Source organism: Mixophyes fleayi, chromosome 6 (assembly GCF_038048845.1).
Source record: "Mixophyes fleayi isolate aMixFle1 chromosome 6, aMixFle1.hap1, whole genome shotgun sequence".
Lineage (NCBI taxonomy): Eukaryota > Metazoa > Chordata > Amphibia > Anura > Limnodynastidae > Mixophyes > Mixophyes fleayi.
This window is the reverse complement of record NC_134407.1, coordinates 195,873,646-195,884,810: the sequence shown is the minus strand read 5'-3', so window position 1 is coordinate 195,884,810 and position 11,165 is coordinate 195,873,646. Positions and strand designations below refer to the sequence as shown.

General features: G+C 41.3%; 1 protein-coding gene across 1 annotated transcript; it reads left to right on the top strand.

Annotated features, from left to right (window-relative positions):
* Positions 1 to 1,481: 1,481 nt before the first annotated feature.
* On the top strand, positions 1,482 to 7,072 carry ARMC7 (armadillo repeat containing 7). The gene is made up of 3 exons (XM_075177865.1): positions 1,482 to 1,628; positions 2,055 to 2,198; positions 4,751 to 7,072. The coding sequence occupies exons 1-3, from the start codon at positions 1,544 to 1,546 to the stop codon at positions 5,092 to 5,094; spliced, it is 573 nt and encodes a 190-aa protein (XP_075033966.1). The 5' UTR covers positions 1,482 to 1,543; the 3' UTR covers positions 5,095 to 7,072.
* The last annotated feature ends 4,093 nt before the right edge of the window (positions 7,073 to 11,165 follow it).

Below are 11,165 nucleotides of genomic sequence, written 5' to 3'. Positions count from 1 at the left end.
TGCGTACACACCTACACAATTTACCTTCAGATCTCTCATAACCATCTGCTGAAAAGATCGTACACACTCTACAGATATCTGCCTACACTGCTGGTTGTGAGTGCGCACACATTTCCGCATTTGCCCGACCTTGTTCCATCGTTGATCATGATTTCTAGGAAGTTCAGAAGACCAAATCAACAGATGCAATGTGTTTTGGTATGATAATACATGATCGTGGGAGCAATATCTGAACAAACAGTTGTGAATCGTGTGATCTGCACGATATTGAATCGATGTGTACCCAGCTTTAGAGATGGCTAAATTCCAACTTTGTGAAATGAGCCTGATATATCAAGAGAGGGGCTATGATATCGATATTATTCTTGTTTATCTAAAGCACGATTGATCCATCAAGGAATATATAAGAAACATGATAAAATCACAATGGACTCACAAGTTGTTATCTTCTCAATTTTTTTTTTTTGCTCATCCAGCCCACTCTAATTTCTTGATTGTTTACTGTAATACTACAAATGTATACCTATTAATAAACATGGCCACAATGGAGAATTTATTACAGCTCCTGTCTAGAAGGCAAAACCAAATATTGCTGCACACAATATGAAACATATAATTTTCCACCGTTGTAACTAGTCAGACTTTTAAAAATCCTGATGCTGAAAGGTGTGGCTTTTCTGTGCCCAAGATTTAACAAAAACGCAACCTTTCTGAAACATCTTTTTTAAACATTCTTACAACCAAAAAATACTAATGTGACTGACTGAATATTCTCTGTTAATTGCTGTTATATATAGGCACTATATACATGTTAATAAATCATTTTTACCACAAGAGTAAAAACATACTGACCACCTTTACTAGTAAGTACACATGATAATATGGCCCAGTGTGTAGACAGGTACAGGCTACACTTGATTATCAAATTATGATTATGGCTGTATATGTAAATATGCACATTTTCTTGGATTAAAAGCAATTGGAGTCATGTATGTCAAATAATATTGAACCAGATACACTTTTTAAAGCACCTTGTTTTTAGGTTTAGTGGTTCTTTAAAAATAGAATGGAAATGTTGATAAAAGAAAAACAAACCATGCATTGTTGCTAGAAAAAATACCTTAATTGAGATGACCTATACCTGGGAAAAAATGAAAGGTTAAAGTCTAAATTTTACTCGTAATTAATATTAAATTATGAATTAGTCATGCTGGATTGATGGGGTTGCTGATTTTTCCAGCCATGTGGGTGTGGATAATAGCAACACAACAGGACAAAGGCTGTGACTGATGATTGCTCACCATGCTGTGTATGCTATGTCAGCTACAGCAATTGTATCCTGTTTTAGATATTTATTCAGTTACTCAGTCAATCCAACCATTATAGTAACAGTGACTCAAGATCCATAGCAAGAAAAAAAATAAGCTAAATGAGTCTGGATGAGGTGCATCAAGCGACTTCCGCCAGGAGTGTGACGTCACTTCCGCCGGCCACAGGTTCTGCTGTTAAACCCGTTGTACGGACAGTTTGGTCGATCAGAGCGATGAGCGGTCGTCAGTGCGCAAGCGCAGATCGGTTCCAGTACCTGCAGACGCTGGTGACAGAGTTCCAGGACACGGACAGTGCAGGTTGTGCTGCTATCTCTGTGTCTGAGTGATCAGCCCTTATGGCCAGCACTGTGCACAATGTCAGCATGTATGCAGATATTATCTCATTGTATCCATCACTCACATTATAATTATACAGGATGGAAGATGAAAGAATTGTCAAAAATGCACACCTCTCTATTATGTGCACGTGTTTCTAGTTGCCAGCCTACTGTATGTCATGGTGCACACATCTGCATGGTCCTTGGGACTCTATGCTACCCCACCCACACATCTGCATGGTCCTTGGGACTCTATGCTACCCTACCCACCTTTATCTCTCCTTGTAACTCCCCCCCTTCCTCTCCCCCGTGTATTTAATGAGGGTCATCACAATCTGTCCAAATTAGCACTACCTTTTATGCAAACCGTTTATGGGGGCTCACTCATTCTGATTTTCTTTTTCAGAAGCCAAAGAACAGGTCCTGGCAAACCTAGCAAACTTTTCCTATGACCCCAAGAACTTCTCCGATCTCCGACAGTTGCAGGTCATAGATTTGTTTTTGGACATGTTGACTGAAGACAATGAAACGCTGGTGGAGTTTGGAATAGGTACGCATATTATTAGATGGTTTAAGTGTTCTGCTGTCATGTTGGTGAAACAAAAAGAATCTTTAACAGTCAACAATACCACAACACCTAGCTGGAGCACTATGTACGTCCTCATAGAAAAAGCATGTACCCCGCCTACACATACACCTATAAACATGCATTTTCCAATATGTCTTCACCAATCCGTTAATCCTTCACCGTTGCCCGACCATCCTTACCATGCTGGCTCCATTTGGCATGTGCTCCTCCACCACATTAATTACACTGTATTGCTCTGGTGCCCACTTCTTCTTTAACTTGCTGTCACCCTGTACACATATTCCCTGTGGGTCTCCTTCTCCAGTCACTTCTTGTTTATCACTTGGCTAGATGGCTGTCCAGTCACGGTTACCTTGTGTCTGCATGCGTGGCCAACTAGTTAGTGAGCAGTCGGCAGCATGTTAATACTGCTAATTAATCTCCCTCGCCAGCATTCCCGCTTGCTGATTATCCATGCGGATAGCGCAGTGTGCTGCCATGGATCTCTTTTCAGTGTGAGGCTGTTAGTAAGGTATCTATGAAATACGCGGCTGCCATTGATGCCCTTGCTCCATGGGCGTATACCAATACAGGGGCAAATGCAGGATTTGCAGAGGGGGGATTCCACACCACGCCGCCAGTGGGCGTGACCAGCATGCATGGGGGCGTAGCTATAATTTTAGAGAGTGTTTGGCTGCTCTCCAACTCTTCCTATCCATAGGCAATGCTGTGTGGACTACTGTTAGGTGCATGCAGCTTTCTCTTTTCAAGCAAAGCCGTGTGAAGCGGGGGCAGGGTCCAGCCACCTCAATTATACAGTGCCCCAGGCTTGGAGGGGGGTTTCCAGGCACTAGGACACCCCCCCTCCTCGGTTTGCCTATGCGATAGAGTTCAGTTCACTATCTTCTCCTTACACCACATCTCTTATTCCCACCCCAGCTATCCTTCCTACACTGTCTTCTGCCCACACAATAGTTTCTTCTCTGGTCTTTTCCCTTTTCCTCTGTCAGTACACGTCTACTCTTCATCTTCTTCCCATGGCCCTTTTCCATCTGCTAATTATCCCTCACACTAGCCATTATATTTTCCTGTTCAATAAATGGGGCGGACTTGTTAGTCTATTACTCTAATGTTAAAAATATCGGGCCTGATTCATTAACACAGGCAAAACGAGCGTAAATTGCGTTTTGTCTTTTAAAACGCACGTAAATTGGGCATACGCACGTCCATACTCAACTTGCAGCGGATCTAAGGATACGGCTGGTGATGAATACAGGTCTAGGTGCGCTTTGCTCTAAGAGACAATACACTGCAGGACACGTACAATACATATGTGGAATATAAAGTTCCAAATGAATGCACAGAAATAAAAGCAAAATATTCAATTAATGTCACCTGTTAATAATATAATCATTAATGACAAAACATTGGAAAAAAAATAAAAAACATTTTTCACCCTCCTCCCCCACCATAAAATACATTATAATTAGGATATTCTGTCTACTGTACATAAAATGCATTTTAACAGTTGCTTCTAAATGCAAAAACATGTTCTACTCTACATACACGGCCGTCATTACTACTAATCAGCACTTACATCAGACCCCTATAGCTGGTGCAAATGATACGTCAGAAATCACGTATCTTTGAGATGCCCAAAGCTTGAATCGGACATTTATGCGTGCGCTCGAGCTTGGAACACCCTTAACTGTACGTTGACTACGTGCATACGCCCCTTCCCCGCTCTGTTCTGGCCCTGAAATCATAGGCTGCAGTAAGGATCCTTTGCGCTTGAAGATTAATTGGACGTTGCTGCATTCACTGGTGGAACGTCCAGTTCTGGCCATGCGCAAAGCGTCTTTGCACAAAATACGGCAAAAAACGCCTATTACGTTATTTAATGAATCAGACCCATTATGTGTAACAGTATAACTTCAGGGCTAAATATCTCTGTGTGTAACAAGTCAAAATTTAATCTTCATTGGCTCAAAAAATATATACATGAAAACTGATTAAAACCTCAAGCAATATGAGGTGACATAATCACCAAATCAAATAGAGTAATTGACCTGGTCATGAAATCTTCAAATCATGGCCTGATTGTGATAGTTAAAGAAATGGATTGTACCACCCACCATTTGTTAGGTAGGTTTAGGGATAATTTATTTGTATAGTTAAAAAAACACCCAGTTGGGGGATATAAGGAAAGGCTGGGAGCAATGGAGATGGAAGAGAGACATAAAGAGTAAAGGCTCATTTATCATCATCATTTATTTATATAGCGCAACTAATTCCGCAGTGCTGTACAGAGAACTCACTCACATCAGTCCCTGCTCTAAGGAAGCTTACAGTCTAAATTACACATGGCTTCTGAAATAGACACTTGAAACCATGACAAAAACTAGTTTTGCAATAAATGGCTAGAATTTTATAAGGATAGGTTTAAGTGCTGTTGATTCAAAAATGTTTATTCGTGGCGGTAGCTCAAATTTGACCATTCTCCTTACAGTATCTCCTTGTCTCTTTCTTCCAAGGTGGTCTTTGTAATCTGTGTTTGGATAAAGTCAACAAGAGTCACATATTGTCTTCAGGGGGCCTAAGGCTTGTCATCAACTGTCTATCCAGCCGGTGTGAAGAGACCGTCTTGTCTGCTGTTACCACGCTCATGTACCTGAGTACGCCTGCTTCCATTGCTGAAATCACCGCCCCCCCTGTGGTAGAATGCATGCTCCGGTTCTCCCTCTCCGCCAACCGCAGACTTAGCAATCTAGCCAATGTCTTTCTACAGGATTACTGCACTGAACAGCAAGTGCAGGAAGCAAGGACTCTAAATCAGCACACAGTATTGGGGATTCCCCTCCCCACAGACACCTCGTAGATCTCATATAGACATTCACTGTGGCAATTTACAACTAGCCATTGTATATTGCCCTTTTTATATATGTTGGAGGCCAATGCCATTCATCTTCTGAACTGGCATCATTCTTTTGTTATCTGTTTGTGCTTGTGAACCAGTTTCCATTAAAATCCTATTCTAGAACAGCAATATCTAACCTTTGGTTATACCGGTAGTAGTCTGTAACCATCAGTATGCTCAGTCAACCATTGCTAATTGCTTGGAACCTCCGTTAATTGTGGCATGTGATTGGTCCCCTTTCCCCTTAAAAGGAGAGCTCAGCATATCCAGGCTTCATCAATGGAGTTCCCTAGAAGAAATACCAAATTCTGAAACTGGTGAGTTAGTGCACCCGTCCAGCCTTCTACTCTATATATTATTGTGCACTCCTGGCACCATATGTGAGACAGACTTTATTTCCCTGCAAGAGTGGTTCCGTGAGCCACAATTTACCCAGCCTTTCCCCTATCAGTCTACCCAGTAACAGTCTGGCAACTAGCTTTCTTTGCCAGCAATGCTACAACTAATATCAGGACTCCGAGCATGCAGATTTGAGTCTCGCTTTAATATCTCAGACTTGTGTAACCTGTACCTATAAATAGACTTCACAGATATCTGACTGGTAAGAGGTTTATCATTATAGAGACTCTGCTGCCACCTCAAGACTAGATGTAACTGTGCCACATTTTGCTGCGTGATTGGCTGCTCTAGTGATAGGTACTCTGTGCTTACTGTTATCTCGTTGTTGCGTCATTATAAGCCCCCTTGACTTGGCATGGCGTAATAACAGCCAATATGTACGCCTAACCACATTTGGAGGGATTTGGCTAGTGGCAGCTTCATGTTCCATATTGCAGTACTAATACATGTGCTTAGCTAACCTTCAACAAGACAACCAACTTAATCTTAATGGGGAAAGACAAGGGAAATCAAGAGCAGTCTCCCCCCTCACCCAAAATGAAGAATTATTTGAAAGTTTCAGACCCCTCAACAGTGAGGTTCGCCCAATATGCCTTCCCACTCATGCTTATCAGAGAATAAAGCTACACACAACACCAGTGTAGGACCTACATACCATAAGGTACCCTTGACATTGGGATGCAGGCTTAAATATTTTGATCAAAATATGAACCAATACCTCATGTTTTGTTTTTTTCCTTTTGCTAGATATACCCATGTATGCAGTGTTAAGGACAAGCACCAACAACAATTGTCTTATTGTATACATTTAGGGCATTTATATTGCCATGCAGCTGGTACCATTTATAATATGGGATTAATTAGCGCAGGCTTATTTCTGCTCTGGTTTTATTTCAAAATATTGCCTTATGTTGTCTTGGCAGCTGTCTATCAAGCCTTTTTGTGTTTGTCTTACAAGCCAGCCATTGGTGGATGTAGACCCCTAGGGCACTGCATCTGATTTTTAACTGCATTTTGCTGGTATTTTCAGGTCAGTGTAGGACCTGCATATAATGAGGTACCCTTGATGCTGGGATGCAGGATAAATGTTTTGATCAAAATATGAACCAATACATTTTTATTGCAATATGAGCGGCTATTGCCCGGAAATGGAAGAATCCAGCCCCCTAAATTAGACTACAAAATCCAGTTAAACTTTCTCATGATAACTATGTGAGTGCCATATTCGACCTCTGCATCACCCATTATTAAGTGGTCCCAATGGCATGAATGTGTTATGGATGGTGAGAGTTCTACGCTGAGTGATACCTGGTATGACTCTGATCTAGCCTTTAGCCTAAATAAACTGCCATAATCCTCTGAGATTATATGATTGTCACTGACATCGCCATTCACAGACTAGCAGAAAAGATGTAATATTGCATTTGCACATGTATAAAGTTTAACTTGTCCCCCCCTTTCTTACCCTTATTGTTATTACTTCCCCATCTCCCTGTTTTTTTTCAGTACCCTATTGTTCAAAATTCTATTCAATAAAAAATTATTGATGATAAAATATAAACCGATCGCTCATGATTTCTTTTTGATAGCTACACTCAGATATGCAGTGTTAAGGACAAACGCTGACAACAACTGTGTTTTTGTTTTGTATTCAAATAGGGCATTTATATTTCTGGGCAGCTGGTACCATGTATAATATGGGATTAACCAGGTGCAGGCTTATTTCTTCTCTGGTTTTACACACAACATCCATGATTCTTCTCCATCATTTGACCAGTTAGGAGGGTTGAGTGAAATCATGCAATATTTCGAAACCTCTTCCCACTAAGCAAGATCTACAGATGTCAAAACAGGAATTACAGGAGACCGGCAGAATGGAAGTTTCCTCTCAAATCTTTAGTTTAGCAGGGAGACTCCCATTCCTAGAGGAGCACTGTCCTTGGGGCTCATATCAATGTTCTCCCCAAAGAGGGCAAGGATCCTATGCTATGTACAAGTTACAGGCCGACTTCCCTACTCAACAGTGATCTTAAATGATTTGCCAAAATAATTGTCAATTGCCTAAAGCGTCTTTTACCAGCATAATGATCAGATGGGCTTCGGCCAGAGGTGTGAAGCTCGTGGAAACACCTCCAAAATGATTGATGTAATTCATCTCATGTCTAGAGATGAAAGACCATCCTTTTTCAGTCCTTAATCTGATGTCTGAATTTAAGAGTTTCAGTGACCTCTCATATTTTAAAATGAGCATTCTAATGCCTCCTGTACTGGTCGATAGCTTGCAACATTCATTTCCCTTTACCTGAATCATATCTACTTGACTAGGGACTTATCTCAATTGTTTCGTTCCAACTATCTACCCTTGTTATTAAAAATAAACCCAGACCTGAATGCCAGGCAAAACCAATTTTTTTCATGGTCAACATAAAGATGAATGTACTGCCCAAAATATTATTTTGAGGTTCCTTGATTCTGATTAGGAACTTTGGGGGGAGAAAGCGACCCATGTTTTCAAAGGATATTCTATTCAGGAGGAAATCTCAAGGTCTACAACTGCCCTCCTCTCGTGCTATTCCAAGCAGTCATACTTTCTTTTATTTTAGACTGATTAAGGCTAAACTCAAACAGTTGGCGAAAATTAAGGAGAACACAATGGCAGTGTCCTCTTGGGTAATTCCATGGCTTACACATTTACTCTCCAGTACACATCAAGCAATTGTCCCCACCATTCATTGCTAGAGGAACCTGAGGAAGCTAAAACACATCTCTGCTGGTTTCCCAGTTACCCCTCTGACCCTCAACCCATATTTTCCATCTCGGAGCATTATGTATTTCCGAAACACAGGATATTGATTAGAAACCCATTCACTTGCCTACTCAAGGTTAGCAGGGACTGTGAATCTGACCTAGAGATTTTCTTTAAATGGGAAACAGTGGACTAACATTTTTCAAGCAGTACACAGCAGTTCCAATAGTGTTTCTGTCCTGGAAATCCAATTTAAAGTTTTCTCCCGATTGTACTGCTGCCCAAGCCACCTATTCAAAAAGTATTCCAAAGGTGTTTGTCAGCATGTGGTTTGGGTGGTTGATTTTTAAAGATTCTGACTCACCATGAAGGACTTGAGGTTCTTCTTATACTTAACAAGATAATCATGTGAAATCTTCTCCATCACACTTGATGCCTAACTTCTATGTTAACATTTCCGGCTCTTCAGATGAACCTACTCTTGGAAGTTGTTTTGTAACTACAGATCATCTTCACTGCTTGAAAGAAATTAATAATCCATTCTTCTGAAGCTAATTTTGTATCTATGAAGATACTCAGTGCTGATACTTGTACATTGAATGTTGTTATAGCTCGACCTGTGCTAAATCCTTCCTGAAGGAAGTTAAGGATAGGTGAAATAATTGTTGCAGTTAGATTGAATTTAGACTCGCACCATACGATAAACTTATTCCAAATTCTATAACAAGTGATGAAGTTGTTTCTTGTTCCTTGTAAAAGTGTGTTGATCAATGGCTCTGCGACTCTTTTCTCTCTGAGCAGCTGCTGCTCAACCTCCAATGCCATTAAAGGTAGTCCATCCAGATTTGTATGAAGAATTGAGGGATGCAGAAGCTATGATGCAGGAGATCTGGCCGAAGTGCTAGAGGCCATGGTTGTTCATGGAGGATCTTGCAGGCTACCAAAACCCACGGATGACATTTCTCTTTTTTTGAGCTTTCTTGGAATGAAAGAGTAATGCGCGGAAAGTGAAATGCTGATGGAACTGCCAAAGCATTTATGCCCTCTCTCCCTGGGGCTGTGTGTCAAAAACCTGGGTACCTTAGTATTCTTGTTTGTTGCCACATTGTCCCCTTGAGGAATATGTATTACAAGTTAACCCGTGCATGATACTCATGCATTCTAGTTAAATCAAGCTACTTAAGGTGTTAAAAAGGTTCTTGTCATGCATTTGGGGCTAGGCCAGGCCTCCTCAGGGGAAGAGCGTTACTTTTCCGACGTAAGCTCCCTTTTTTAACGTGGTTTTGTCCACATGTCACCACCTCATCATTCTTCTCCATCACCTCATCCTTCATCTTTATCGCCACATCCTCAATCTCCATCATCTTACTGTTCTAAAACCTCTCGATACACAACGTTTCTGCTAAACACCTTATCGCTGTGCTCAATCAGTCTTCCTTGAAGGGCAGTATTCATAACCTGCACTTTCACATCACTGCTTCTCCGTACTCGTGAAAATGCGACATACAATTGTCCATGACCAAACACAGGCTCTGGTAAATAAATACCCACACGGTCAAGAGTTTGAGCCCTCAACTGGTAAATTTAGCCTTTACTACCCCTCCCACGGGGGGAAGGGGGGATGATGGACGTTAACTGACTTCACTATTATAATTTTTTTGTCAAATAATGTCAGTATACCAAATTTCAGGTCAATTGGATGAGCCCTTTCTGAGATAATAGTTTTTTCCACACACACACACACACACACACACACACACACACACACACACACACACACACACACACACACACACACACACACTAACACACGCCGCTAGGCTTATATATATTAGATTATTAGCTGAAACACTTTCTATGCAGAGACTACTTCCCTGGATGAATTTGTTTTTGGCTGAGGTAATCAGATATTATGTTCTGTGTACATACAATGCTGATAGACACATCTTTTCTGCCCAGACATGATTTTTTGATACTTGGCATTCGTGGTCCTGCTTCTGGTACCTCCTTGGCGTTTTATTAAGCTCACAATTGTCCTGTTGTATGAAAATATTCTGAGCTGCTTCAATTTTAATTGAGGATGAAAGTATTTCATACTGCACTCATTAAAAGACATTTACATGAATTCTTTCTTCTTTTGTGACCATGGTTCTTGTGCCATCTGTGGTAGAAGATGAGCTCCCCAGCCTGTGATACTGTAGTCCTTCTTAAGTATCATCCACTCTGGCTCAAAAAGTGACCCTCCTGTTGCCATTAACTTCGGAATTCGCCACCAGCTGAGATTCTTCTAGGTAGTTCTTGATGGTATGACTTGTGATCTCACTGGGTTAGTAGTAGTTCCAGCTGGAGACTCCGCACGTGCCATCTTGCCCCGAAGTTTATTCCCATGGTGGAGGAAAACATTCCCAATAATCAAACTCCCTCTTCCTCATCATTGTTTGGGGATGGTAAGTGATGTGTCAGGGACTGGCTCTTGATCCACCTTTCTTCTGACAGAGTAGAAGAAAGGTGTGTTTATCTGAACCCCCAGAAACTTTATTTGTTGTGATGGAATGAAATGACTCTTTGTCCTGTTCACAATCCATCCATGTTCTTGCAAAAAAGGCTATCACTTGAGCTGTCCTGTTGTTAACAGTGTGCTTCTACCGCACCTCGCGAATGCCGTCCAAATAGAGCCATATCATGACACCTTGCTTTATTTCCACCACCACCAGAGCAATTAGCACTTTGGTAAAAGTTCTCCGAGATGCTGCCAGGTCAAACGGCAGGCAGATGAACTGAAAGTGGAAATCTTGAAGGTCTATGGACACGAGATAATCACCTTCGATAATGGGCGTGAGGATAGAATCACAGATTCCATGTGAAAGTGACTGACATGGACAAACTG